Raw genomic sequence first — 13,880 nt, 5'->3', positions numbered from 1 at the left:
AAGCAACACATGTTTTAAATGTTAAATATATTTACTTTAATCTATTCTTATGGGCATGTTTAACCCCAAAACGTGTTAAAACATGTTTTCCCCATTTATTCTGACGACTCAGGTATAACACAAATAAAAAAAGGCAAAAATGACAACTTCTTCATTTTTCAGGGAGTTGGCAACCCTATTGTGTCCCCACTTTAGCGGAACATGGCAACAAAAAGGAACACAGACAGGAGGGTGGGTGATGTCACGTGATCTAAAATGATGGAACCTACCCCTGCTGGGCTGTATTTTTTCATTGGGCGTTAACTTAAAACCTTTTCCATTGTGCACTGGCACACACGCAGCACGGGAAATAAAGAGAAGACAGCAATGACTTGTCAACACTTTGCAGCACCAAATGCACAGTGAGAAATTGACAGCGCCATCTACTGGTGTTTCTAGGGCAGGGGTCGGGAACCTTTTTGGCTGCGAGAGCCAAGAAGCCAAATATTTTAAAATGTATTTCCTTAAGAGCCATATAATATTTTTTTTTAACACTGAACACAACTAAACACGTGCATTTTTTAAGTAAGACCAACATTTCCATAGTATAATAGGTCTATTATTCTTTGTAATAACATTGTTATTCTGAAGCTAACTGTGGAGGGGGCGTGGCCTGCGGGCCTGCAGCAAAGCGGGATGTTGCCAGGACCGGCCTCGAAATCAATGACAGGTGCGTAGATGGCCCACCTGGGCCTTTTTATCTAATCACCTGTCGCTCTTTTATAAGCAGCAGCCAGGAGAGACAGGGTTGGGGCTGGAGCCAGAGTGTGAGTGAGGATGTAAGAGAAAAAGACAATTGCTGTAAAGCAGCTGAGAGAAAAATAAAATAAAACAATATTGTAACCCTAAAACAGGCTCTTGGTGGTCTGAAGAACCCCCAGGAGGGCAAGCCCCACACTAACCAATAATAAATAAATTACTTCTTACCATTAACGCAACTTCTTGAACATAAAAATGCATGAGAATGTTTTGTATTTTGAACGTTGTTTTTAACACTGTGATTACAAGTGGAATTATTCAATACTTATCGTGTTAAGCAATGTCAGCTCAGATTTATCTGAGAGCCAGATGCAGTCATCAAAGGAGCCACATCTGGCTCTAGAGCCATAGGTTCCCTACCCCTGCTCTAGGGTTAAGCCAACACCCGGCGGCGCTTACCCTTACCCTGGGCGTGTTGGCTGGTCACGAAGGTCTTGATGAGCGTGTCGGTGGTCTGGGTGTAGAGGGACAGGGCGTGTCGCAGGGAGGACAGCTCGGCACTCTTCTCCAGGAAGGCCTTCTTCAGACCGTTCCCTCCGGCGTGGAAATATTGCTGGAAATAACCAAATAAAACAAATACGTTATATTCATACCTGTCTGTATTATTCAGACTATAAGGCACACTCAAAATCCTTTCATTTTCTTAAAAATCGACAGTGCGTTTTATAACCCGGTGCGCCTAATGTACGGAATAATTCTGGTTGTGCTTACAGACCTCAGAGCTATTTTATTTGGTACATGGTGAAATGGTAAGTGTGACCAGTAGATGGCAGTCACACATAAGCGATACAGAGAACTTACAAGCAGATAAACGCCGCCAGGAACAGGAAGAGGTGCTTTAAGACAATCACTTCTAAATCACTAATCCTGGTCGCCATGGCGACGAATAAGGTGAGTTTCTTACAAGTATCATTATCACTGCAGGACGAGAAATAGCTAAACATGCTTCACTCCGCATGTCAACATCTCCGGCCGGTGCCACACCAAAAAAATGCTGAAGCAACCATTTCCACATAATAATAATAATTATTAGGTACTCAAAGCGCTCACAGAAAAGTGAGAACCCATCATTTATTCACACCTGGTGGTGGTAAGCTCCATTTGACGGAAGCGAGGCCACCAGTGTGATTGGCACCAGGGGCAAGGGTGAAGTGTCCTGCCCAAGGACACAACGGCAGTGATTTGGATGTTAAGAGGCGGGGAGCGAACCTGCAACCCTCAGGTTTCTGGCACGGCCGCTCCAACCACTACGGCGCCATACCGCCCCACATCAACACTGTATGAAACAAGGAGTCAACAACAGAAGGAGATAACGTCCACAGGAACCTACCACATATTGAAGGACATACACTATTTTGATATCCTATTATGCAGTTCATTTTTATTTGAGAGTTATTGAAATATCTTGTGTGACAACATGCACAAAATCCACTTTATTTGTTTTAAACTATATTAGTGGCGTTCTGTTCAAAAAGTGCACTTTAATTTAGTGTTGTTTTGATATGTCATCTTAGTGACATCATGCACAAAAGTGCACTCATTGACAGGACGTAGGCTTTGGGGTTTGTTTTTCCGGAAGGCAAAGGAAAGTTGGCGCGGGCAAGACATGAATGTAAGTACATATTTTATTTTTACACTATAAATACATAAAAAAGCAATCAAATGGCGTGCACAATGGGGGAGAACAAATTTGACTAATGAAAACAAAAGACAACCACAAAGGCAGAACTATGGACAAAAAACAAAAGACACTAACTGTGGCATTAATAAACAAAACTTACGTGGCATGACAAGAAGCAAAACTATGGATCGGCATGAGTGACAGAGGTAGCATGGCATGAAGGGAGTAGAGGTAGCATGGCATGACGTGGGTAAAGGTAAAGTCGCCAGGCTGACTACCTGGCAACTCCAGGTTTAAAAATGCTGTGGTGATTAGTGACAGGTGTGCGAGCAAACTTGCCAACCTTGAGACCTTCGATTTCAGGAGGTTGGGGCGGGGACGTGGTTAAGAGGGGTGGCGTATAATTCACCAACTCGACTATTTCATATATATATATATATATATATATATATATATATATATATATATATACACAGTAATACAAACACAGTTGTTCTACTAACTGTACTGTGCTTGCTGGTTACTAAAAAAACAACAACACTTACCTTTCACTATTTGAGTAACCTTTGTTCTGCCATTTGCGTATTGGCGAGCGACGGGATGTTGCTTCCAGCTATCAGCACCGCCATCTTTGTCTCAGCATAAGTTACACCATCGGGTCTCCATTTTGCGAGGTGGGCCATAATACTGGGTTGTGAACGATACTGCGCTGCGGACGCTTTGTGCTTCGCCGACTGACCGTTCATGACTGAGTATATCCGTTCGGCCGCCGTGTTCAATGGAGAAGTCTGTTCTACAAAATTTACAGGCAACATACCCCTTCCCCTTCGAACTCTCCTGGATAAACTGAAAAGCTAGTTTCCAATCGTTCTGGAACTTGCAAGCGTATTTCTTCATTTTGCTCGTGGACAGTGTAATATATTGGGTTGGAGTCAATAACCAGGCGACATGATGAAATTACGTCTCTTTACTGTAAGCTTCAGAACAGACTCCCTAATGCATGTTCCTTGACTGCACTTAAATGTAGAATATATTTACATTCTGTTCTATGTACAGTAGATGGCATTATTGTCCTGTTTAAGAGGGTCACAACATTGAGTCAGGTTTGCATGCAGCTGGAGGGGGCGTGGCCTTCAGCTCCGTCTGAATTTCGGGAGAAAATTTGTCCCGGGAGGTTTTCGGGAGAGGCACTGAATTTCGGGAGTCAAGTTTTCGGGTTGGCAAGTATGTGTGCGAGTGCAAAACGTGAGACAGGTGTGTGACATAAGGACAGGTGAAAACTAATTGGTAGTCATGGAAACAAAACAAACAAGGAAGTGCAAAAACAGGAACGGGAACTGAGTGGCCAAACAAAAACATGATCAACAGACATGATACTCATAGCTTGTTTTAAAATGTCTCTGACAATCTTGCACTTTCTGTTTTGGAAATGACTTGAATCATTATACTGCTGTGATTAACAGCATCAAGGGTTCCTTCAAGTCTAAGGCACAATATGGAGATATATATGGTGTATCGTGACACGGTCTAAAAATATCCAGATATTAAAAAAAGGTGGTATCACCCAGTGACACCTGGAGAGGCGTGATTGGGAAGAATGGCCGCCCGGATCTGAACCCGAGTGGTGTTTTGTTATTGGACTTTTGTGCTCGTCACAGTTTGTCCATAACAAACACCGTGTTCAAACATAAGGGTGTCCATATGTGCACTTGGCACCAGGACACCCTAGGCCGCAGTTCCATGATCGACTTTGTAGTTGTGTCATCGGATTTGCAGCCTCATGTTATGGACACTCGGGTGAAGAGAGGGGCGGAGCTTTCTACCGATCACCACCTGGTGGTGAGTTGGCTGCGATGGTGGGGGAGGATGCCGGACAGACCTGGGAGGCCCAAACGCATTGTGAGGGTCTGCTGGGAACGTCTGGCAGAGTCTCCTGTCAGACAAAGTTTCAATTCCCACCTCCGGAAGAACTTTGAACATGTCACGAGGGAGGTGCTGGACATTGAGTCCGAGTGGACCATGTTCCGCACCTCTATTGTCGAGGCGGCTGATTGGAGCTGTGGCCGCAAGGTAGTTGGTGCCTGTCGGGGCGGCAATCCTAAAACCCCTTGGTGGACACCAGCGGTGAGGGATGCCGTCAAGCTGAAGAAGGAGTCCTATCGGGTCCTTTTGGCTCATAGGACTCCGGAGGCAGTGGACAGGTACCGACAGGCCAAGCGGTGTGCAGCTTCAGCGGTCGCGGAGGCAAAAACTCGGACATGGGAAGAGTTCGGGGAAGCCATGGAAAACGACTTCCGGACGGCTTCGAAGCGATTCTGGACCACCGTCCGCCGCCTCAGGAAGGGGAAGCAGTGCACTATCAACACCGTGTATGGTGCGGATGGTGTTCTGCTGACCTCGACTGCGGATGTTGTGGATAGGTGGAAGGAATACTTCGAAGACCTCCTCAATCCCACCAACACGTCTTCCTATGAGGAAGCAGTGCCTGGGGAATCTGTGGTGGTCTCTCCTATTTCTGGGGCTGAGGTCGCTGAGGTAGTTAAAAAGCTCCTCGGTGGCAAGGCCCCAGGGGTGGACGAGATCCGCCCGGAGTTCCTTAAGGCTCTGGATGCTGTGGGGCTGTCTTGGTTGACAAGACTTTGCAGCATCGCGTGGACATCGGGGGCGGTACCTCTGGATTGGCAGACCGGGGTGGTGGTTCCTCTCTTTAAGAAGGGGGACCGGAGGGTGTGTTCCAACTATCGTGGGATCACACTCCTCAGCCTTCCCGGTAAGGTTTATTCAGGTGTACTGGAGAGGAGGCTACGTCGGATAGTCGAACCTCGGATTCAGGAGGAACAGTGTGGTTTTCGTCCTGGTCGTGGAACTGTGGACCAGCTCTATACTCTCGGCAGGGTTCTTGAGGGTGCATGGGAGTTTACCCAACCAGTCTACATGTGCTTTGTGGACTTGGAGAAGGCATTCGACCGTGTCCCTCGGGAAGTCCTGTGGGGAGTGCTCAGAGAGTATGGGGTATCGGACTGTCTTATTGTGGCGGTCCGTTCCCTGTACGATCATTGCCAGAGCTTGGTCCGCATTGCCGGCAGTAAGTCGAACACATTTCCAGTGAGGGTTGGACTCCGCCAAGGCTGTCCTTTGTCACCCATTCTGTTCATAACTTTTATGGACAGAATTTCTAGGCGCAGTCAAGGCGTTGAGGGGTTCCGGTTTGGTAACCGCAGGATTAGGTCTCTGCTTTTTGCAGATGATGTGGTCCTGATGGCTTCATCTGACCGGGATCTTCAGCTCTCGCTGGATCGTTTCGCAGCCGAGTGTGAAGCGACCGGAATGAGAATCAGCACCTCCAAGTCCGAGTCCATGGTTCTCGCCCGGAAAAGGGTGGAGTGCCATCTCCGGGTTGGGGAGGAGACCCTGCCCCAAGTGGAGGAGTTCAAGTACCTAGGAGTCTTGTTCACGAGTGAGGGAAGAGTGGATCGTGAGATCGACAGGCGGAACGGTGCGGCGTCTTCAGTAATGCGGACGTTGTACCGGTCCGTTGTGGTGAAGAAGGAGCTGAGCCGGAAGGTAAAGCTCTCAATTTACCGGTCGATCTACGTTCCCATCCTCACCTATGGTCATGAGCTTTGGGTCATGACCGAAAGGATAAGATCACGGGTACAAGCGGCCCAAATGAGTTTCCTCTCCCTTAGAGATAGGGTGAGAAGCTCTGCCATCCGGGAGGAACTCAAAGTAAAGCCGCTGCTCCTTCACATCGAGAGGAGCCAGATGAGGTGGTTCGGGCATCTGGTCAGGATGCCACCCGAACGCCTCCCTAGGGAGGTGTTTAGGGCACGTCCAACCGGTAGGAGGCCACGGGGAAGACCCAGGACACGTTGGGAAGACTATGTCTCCCGGCTGGCCTGGGAACGCCTCGGGATCCCCCGGGAAGAGCTAGACGAAGTGGCTGGGGAGAGGGAAGTCTGGGTTTCCCTGCTTAGGCTGTTGCCCCCGCGACCCGACCTCGGATAAGCGGAAGATGATGGATGGATGGATGGTATCACCCAGCCCTAGTTGTGTTGTGGATGAGAAGGTGTTTCCAAACCTTTGGCCTCTCATTATGTTGACTTCGACGTAAGTGGTCACTATTTAGTAATAAGAAAAACCTGGTGGACCAGGACGTGATGCGCTCGCCGACATATGAGAATTGGGAGTGATTGCTTCAGTTTGGTCAGTTAACAGTCAGTATGCATGCAGGTGTTGGATGGACAGTTGACAAGAGACTTGTGATGCTGACCTTGATGGTGTCCAGCGCCACGTCCATGACAGCACACTGCCTTGGAGACAAGCTCTTTGCCTCCCCTGCCATGTGATCCTACCAAGAGACCATTTCAAAGGATTTGTCAACAGAAAGTCACCGTGTTGGCCTTGGTCATACCTTTAGTTTGGAGAGTTGACCTAGTTCTTTGGCAGCTGAGAGTATCTGTGCCCCCTGAACGGAAAACAACTATTTTGTTTAGCCAGAAACAAAGCGACAAAGGTTTGACTTACAAAGGTGTCGTTGCCCTGAGGCAGGACTATGGTCTTCTCCAAGTTGGTCATCACGATCCTCCACAGCTCCTTCAGCACACGCTTCAAGACGGTCTTCTCACATATGGTAGCAAACAGCGTCAACCTGCAGGATGGAGGACATGCTGGGGAGTACCTTGTCTTTCCTTCTTGGTGAGGCATGCCAACGCACTTACTTTCCGTCTAGAAAGTCCATGAGCGGCCGTAGCATGTTGTCAGAGTCGGCGTCCACCTGGTTCTTGGTGTTGGCGTTCAGTGGCCCTTTGATCTGGTAGAGCAGAGACGCCATCTGACGCATGCAGTCACTGATGCGGGTCTGGAAGCTGAGAGTTGGCGGGGAGTTAGAAAATGTGGAGTCTTGATTGCTTGATTGAAACTTTTTATTAGTAGACAGAAAGTCAGTGTTCAAAAACAAGAAATGAGGGGTATTTTAGTTGAACTAAGCAAAATGATTTGCCAATAGAACAAGAAAATTTGGCTTATCAAGACTTTCCAAAACAAGTGAAATTAGCTAACCTCAATGAACTTAAAAAAAACCCTAAAATAAGTAAATTCAAAATACAAGTATGACTACACTGCAAAAAGTCAGTGTTCAAAAACAAGAACAAAAAAATACAAAAATGAGGGCTATTTTACTTGAACTAAGCAAAATTATCTGCCAATAGAACAAGAAAATTTGGCTTGTCAAGACTTTCCAAAACAAGTAAAATTAGTCAACCTCAATGAACTCAAAATACCTTAAATTAGTATATTCTCACTAATAACAACTTTTATGAGTATAAACACTGCAAAAAGTCAGTGTTCAAAAACACGAAAAAAAATACAAAAATGAGGGGTATTTATTTTTAACTAAGCAAAATGATCTGCCAATTAACAAGAAAATGTGGCTTATCAAGACTTTCCAAAACAAGTCAAATTAGATAACCTCAATGAACTTAAAAAAACCCCCAAAATAAGTAAATACAAAATACGAGTATGAGTACACTGCAAAAAGTCAGTGTTCAAAAACAAGAATATAATACAAAAATGAGGGGTATTGTACTTGAACTAAGCAAAATTATCTGCCAATAAAAAAGAAAATGTGGCTTATCAAGACTTTCCAAAACAAGTAAAATTATCTAACCTCAATGAACCCAAAAATAGCTTAAAATAAGTATATTCTCACTTATAACAAGGGCACTTTTCTTGGTAAAAAAAAAATAGACCTTTTTTCTCGCTATGTTGAAAAGTATTCTTAAATGAAGTAAATACTAGTGCCATTATCTCAACGTAATGATATGCGCTCGGCATTACATTTCTTGAAACCAGCAAACTTATACTAAAAACGAATTTATTTTTCTTAATGGGAAGGCAGCAAGGCAACTGCTTGTTACTCTCGGGGTCTCCTAGCCGCTCAGGCAAATCATATGGTCTAAAAATACAGTTTTCCATCAACAAAATGACATCATCGCACCAATTGTGTGCTCTTTCAGTCAATTAGTGCGCAAAGAAAAAAAAAAATATATATATATACATATATATATACACACATATATATATATATATATATATACACACACATATATATATATATATATATATATATATATATATATATATATGTATATATATATGTAGGTGTAGGAAAAATCACAAGACTACTTCATGTCTACAGAACTGTTTCATGAGGGGTTCCCTCAATCATCAGGAGAACCCCTCCTGTATTTCAAAGATTGTATAAACAATGGTTTGAGAACCCCTCCTGATGATTGAGGGAACCCCTCATGAAACAGTTCTGTAGACATGAAGTAGTCTTGTGATTTTTCCCACACCTACATATTGCGCTCTACCACGGTATCGAGCACTATTCTCTGGATAATCCAATCAAGGTATATATATATATATATATATATATATATATATATATATCCCAACCCCAGCTAAGTTGTTTTTAAGTGTAATTTTGCAGAATTTACCTGAATTTGCATGAACTATTTCTGTTCAAAAAATCGTTTGAAATGCCACATGTTAAATGTTTAAATAATAACTGTTTATTGTCCTGTGCCAACTGTACTGCTACATGAGTTTGTGTTTTTTCTCGTTTCATTGAAAATAAAACAGCAAAGTCCATTTGGCCGTCATCTGTTTTAATTATGAGACACAATTATGTCAAAGTCAGGATTTTCTATTTCATGCTTCAAATAAGAAATTATTACTTTAAAATAAGTAGTTTTATACTTGTGTTGATGACACAGCTTTGCAACACTTGATATTCTAGTTTCAAGCATGTTTTACTCAATATAGGTCATCAAATCTCAGCTTCAAGCTGTAATATCTTACTGAGATCATTTAGGACCAAAACCCTTAAAACAAGTAAAAGACTAACATAAAATCTGCTTAGTGAGAAGAATGATCTTATCAGACATAAAATAGGCAAATATCACCCTTATTTGACATATTTCATCTTACTTAGATTTCAGTTTTTGCAGCACTAAATGGTGACACCCAATACGTTTTTCAACTTGTTTAAGTCGGGGTCCACGTTCATCCATTCACGGTAATTCATGGTGTGGAACCAACTGTGTGTTGGTCGGTCTACCTGTTGCCGAATGTACTGCTGAGCTCATCCAGCACGCTGTTGAGTTTCACCTGCAGGTTACTCAGCAGCTCACTGGCCTCAGCGTCCATCTACACAAAAACAAGAAGAAGACAGGAGAGAAATGACATTTTTTATATGAACTTGCAGAGGTTTTCTCACTCAATAACACAAGCAACTTTGAGTAGACTCTGTCCTGCAATGCAGAGATCCACCGATATTGTGTTCTCATCATCGTAGTCACAAAGCCAAGAACCAATATTTGGAGCTGATATTCATTTGCGGTAAAATTGAGCTAAACATGAATAGTATATGTCAGGGGGCCCCTAACTTTTTGACTCAGGGGCCGCATTGGGTTAAAAAAATTTGGCCGGGGGCCATTCTCTATATATATATATATATATATATATATATATATATGTGTGTACAGTCACGATCAAAAATGTACATACACTTGTAAAGAACATAATGTCATGGCTGTCTTGGGTTTCCAATCATTTCTACACTTCAAAAAGTCAGTGTTCAAAAACAAGACACAAAAATACTAAAACGAGGGGTATTTTATTTGAACTAAGCAAAAGTTTCAAGTATGTTTTAGTTTCAAGGATTGGGGGGGGGGGGGCCTATTCCGGACCAGGCATGAAGGTAGGAACATATTTATTAATCCAACTAAAAATCTAAAAACAAACTACGGCGTGGAACAAACAAACTGTGGCATGAAACAAACAACATAAACTATGGCTTGGAACAAACAAGAAACTTGTGGCAAGAACTAAACACGACTTACATGGACATGGCATGAATCGAGCAACATGAACTGTGGTATCGCATGAAAACAAGCAATGACGCCAGGCTGACTGACTGGCAAAGACAGGCTTAAATAAGGGTCTTGATAAGAAACAGGTGCGCGGTCCAACCACTAGTGGCTGGTCAAAATCATAAGTCGGCATGGTAACCAAACAAAACAAGGTAGCGCAAACAGGAACTAAAATTGTCCAAAAACTAACAAAAACATAATCCCGACCACAGATCATGACACATACAGCAATGTTAATATTCGCTTACATGTTCCTTGACAAGTTTCACTGCAATACGGCGCTTTTGGTAGCCATCCACAAGCTTCTGCTTGAATTTGTGACCACTCCTCTTGACTAAATTGGTGCAGTTCAAGCTAAATGTGTTGGTTTTTTGACATGGACTTGTTTCTTCAGCATTGTCCACACGTTTAAGTCAGGACTTTGGGAAGGTCATTCTAAAACCTTCATTCTAGCCTGATTTAGCCATTCCTTTACCACTTTTGCCGTGTGTTTGGGGTCATTGTCTAAGGCGGGGGTCAGCAACCCACATGCAGGTCTTTAGTGCCGCCCTAGTGGCTCCCTGGAGCATTTTTCCAAAAGGATTGAAAATGGAAAAAGATGGGGGAAAATAATAGTTCATAATATCTTCCCAATTGTTAGAACTACCACTGTTTGATATGTGTGTGTATTCTTCACTGATGAGAGTATTAGGTGAACATCGTTTTGTCTTACCAATTTTGGCGGTTCTTGAACTCACCATAGTGAACTAAGGCCCGGGGGCCACATTTTTTTTCTCTAAATGTGGCCCCCCCGAGTCAAAATAATTGCCTAGGCCTGGTGTGGACTGTGACGCAACAGTCTGTGTGTACATGTCAAATTTCTCACTCCTTCTTTGTCTCATTTTGTCCACCAAACGTTTTATACTGTGCGTCCACGCACAAAGGTGAGCTTTATTGACGTTGTTGACTTGTTGGAGTGCTAATCAAGCATATTTGGTCAGTGCATGACTGCAAGTTAGTCGATGCTAGCATGCTATTTCGGCTAGCTGTATGTACATATTGAATCATTTTGCCACATTTTTTGATAGTAGGCGAATATAGCTAATATAGACACTTACATCATGTGTTGCCTTCATTATAACACTTATATAGGACTTTTAAAGTAATTTTGATAGTAGGCTAATATAGACACATCATGTGTTGCCTTCATTATAACATTTTTATAAGACTTTCAAAGTCATTTTGATAGTAGGCTAATATAGACACATCATGTGTTGCCTTCATTATAACACTTATATAAGTTTTTAAAGCCATTTTGATAGTAGGCTATTATAGCTAATATAGACACTTACATCATGTGTTGCCTTCATTATAACACTTATATAAGACTTTTAAAGTAATTTTGATAGTAGGCTAATATAGATACTTAAATCATGTGTTGTCTTCATTATAACACTTAGATAAGACTTTTAAAGCCATTTTGATAGTAGGCTATTATAGCTAATATAGACACTTATGCCATGTGTTGCCTTCATTATAACACTTATATAAGACTTTTAAAGTCATTTTGATAGTAGGCTAATATAGATACTTACATCGTGTGTTGCCTTCATTATAACACTTATATAAGACTTTTAAAGCCATTTTGATAGTAGGCTAACATAGATACTTAAATCATGTGTTGTCTTCATTATAACACTTATATAAGACTTTTAAAGTCATTTTGATAGTAGGCTAACATAGCTAATATAGACACTTACATCATGTGTTGTCTTCATTATAACACTTATATAAGACTTTTAAAGCCATTTTGATAGTAGGCTAACATAGCTAATATAGACACTTACATCATGTGTTGCCTCCTTTATAACATTTTTATAAGACTTTTAAAGTCATTTTGATAGTAGGCTAATATAGACACTTACATCATGTGTTGCCTTCATTATAACACTTATATAAAAATTTTAAAGTCATTTTGATAGTAGGCTAATATAGACACTTACATCATGAGTTGTCTTCATTATAACACTTATATAAGACTTTTAAAGTCATTTTGATAGTAGGCTAATATAGACACTTACATCATGTGTTGCCTTCATTATAACACTTATATAAGACTTTTAAAGCCATTTTGATAGTAGGCTAATATAGACTCTGACATCATATGTTGCCTTCTTTACAACACTTATATACAAATTTTTATATTTTGCGGCTCCAGACAATTTAGTTTCTTGTATTTTTGTTCCATTATGGCTCTTTCAACATTTTGGGTTGCCGACCTCTGGTCTAAGGGAAGGACACAGGAACAAAAGGGCAACTGTAAGGGATTTATATTTTGCTTCTTACCTTCTCTATTGGAATATCCATCTTAACGTGGTGGGATTTATTTTTTTTCCATAGAAATAAAATATTGAGGAAAGAATAGTCATATTAGAACATATGTACAGTATTTATAAATAATACTGACACCCACCTTCTCCCTGTCAGTCTATTGCCAACATATTTGAGGGAGGGGGAAAAAAAACACAAATTAAGAAAACACAGATTTTAAAATGAAGAAAAGGTTTGAGGAAAGGCTGTGAAAATGACTGATGATGATGATAAAAAAAATGTATGAGAAAAGTATCAATGATGGCGGAGATGTGTGAGTGGATGCAGACTACAGTTGCACTATTCAACCCTCAAGTCTTTTGAAAATGATAAAACAACATAATGACATGTTAGAAAAAGACTAGTGATCAGTTGTGTTTACTGACTTGAATTGTTTTGTTGGTTTGAAGCAGGGGTGTCCAAACTTTTTCCACAGAGGGCCGCACACGGAAATATTCAAGCATGCGGGGGACATCTTGATATTTTTCATTTTCAGACCAAAACAAAATATATGGATTTTTGTTTTTAAATCTTTAGGGCTCTTGGGGGGCATAGAGGGTCTCAGTCAATAAAATGTTAAAAATAAGTCAAATTATTATTATTTTTGATTTAATGCTTACAGTAAATCTCTACATCAACTTGAGGTTGATATAAAGTAAAACAAATAAGGTTTTATGCCTTTTCTGTCAGAGAAAACAATTTTTTATAGTAAAACTGAAATATGCAGTAAAAGATCAATAATGCAGGACACCATTGATTTTAATTATTTAATATTTTTGAGTAATCTCAGTGAAAAGTTAAATAAAATCCTACTAAATATATTTGGTTCGCCACTCATAAAGTGATGCATTTTTATTATTATTTTTTTTTTACTTTTAAAACTTAAATTTCAAGCTCAATTTCCAATACATCTATCAATTTTAAGTTTAAACTGTTATTTATTTTTTTTCTGTTCTTATGTCAAAACTGTGAGGTTTTTATATGGCAACTACACAACATATGCAATATTTTTTTCCACATAAAACATTTTAAAGTGATAATTTTTAAGCAATAATTCATTATAACATAGATTTTTTTTGTCCTCCTTTTTTGACCAATGGAAAAAAAAGAAAATAAAGACAAAAGGAACAAAAAACTGTCTGCATGGCACCTTTGTGTCAACATTGCCACTTTTT

The 13,880-nt window shown here is 41.1% G+C and overlaps 1 protein-coding gene across 11 annotated transcripts in view; it reads right to left on the bottom strand.

Moving 5' to 3' along the window:
• The window catches only part of LOC133536514 (protein unc-13 homolog B-like), a 122,072-nt gene that overhangs the window by 3,947 nt on the left and 104,245 nt on the right, over positions 1–13,880 (bottom strand). For 7 of the 11 annotated variants that reach the window (XM_061877096.1, XM_061877097.1, XM_061877102.1 and 4 more), the window contains 9 exons: positions 12,809–12,823; positions 12,682–12,702; positions 9,543–9,631; positions 7,141–7,287; positions 6,947–7,070; positions 6,834–6,887; positions 6,693–6,770; positions 1,204–1,351; positions 270–326 (listed from right to left, as the gene is read on the bottom strand). In XM_061877096.1, the coding sequence (XP_061733080.1) occupies positions 270–326; positions 1,204–1,351; positions 6,693–6,770; positions 6,834–6,887; positions 6,947–7,070; positions 7,141–7,287; positions 9,543–9,631; positions 12,682–12,702; positions 12,809–12,823 (733 nt within the window). The remainder of the gene's footprint in view (positions 1–269; positions 327–1,203; positions 1,352–6,692; positions 6,771–6,833; positions 6,888–6,946; positions 7,071–7,140; positions 7,288–9,542; positions 9,632–12,681; positions 12,703–12,808; positions 12,824–13,880) is intronic. The other 4 variants (XM_061877104.1, XM_061877108.1, XM_061877101.1 and 1 more) reach the window with 3 other exon arrangements.

The sequence above is a fragment of the Nerophis ophidion genome, linkage group LG17, assembly GCF_033978795.1.
Source record: "Nerophis ophidion isolate RoL-2023_Sa linkage group LG17, RoL_Noph_v1.0, whole genome shotgun sequence".
NCBI lineage: Eukaryota > Metazoa > Chordata > Actinopteri > Syngnathiformes > Syngnathidae > Nerophis > Nerophis ophidion.
The sequence above is the reverse complement of the archived record's forward strand: the minus strand, read 5'-3'. Positions and strand labels throughout refer to the sequence as shown.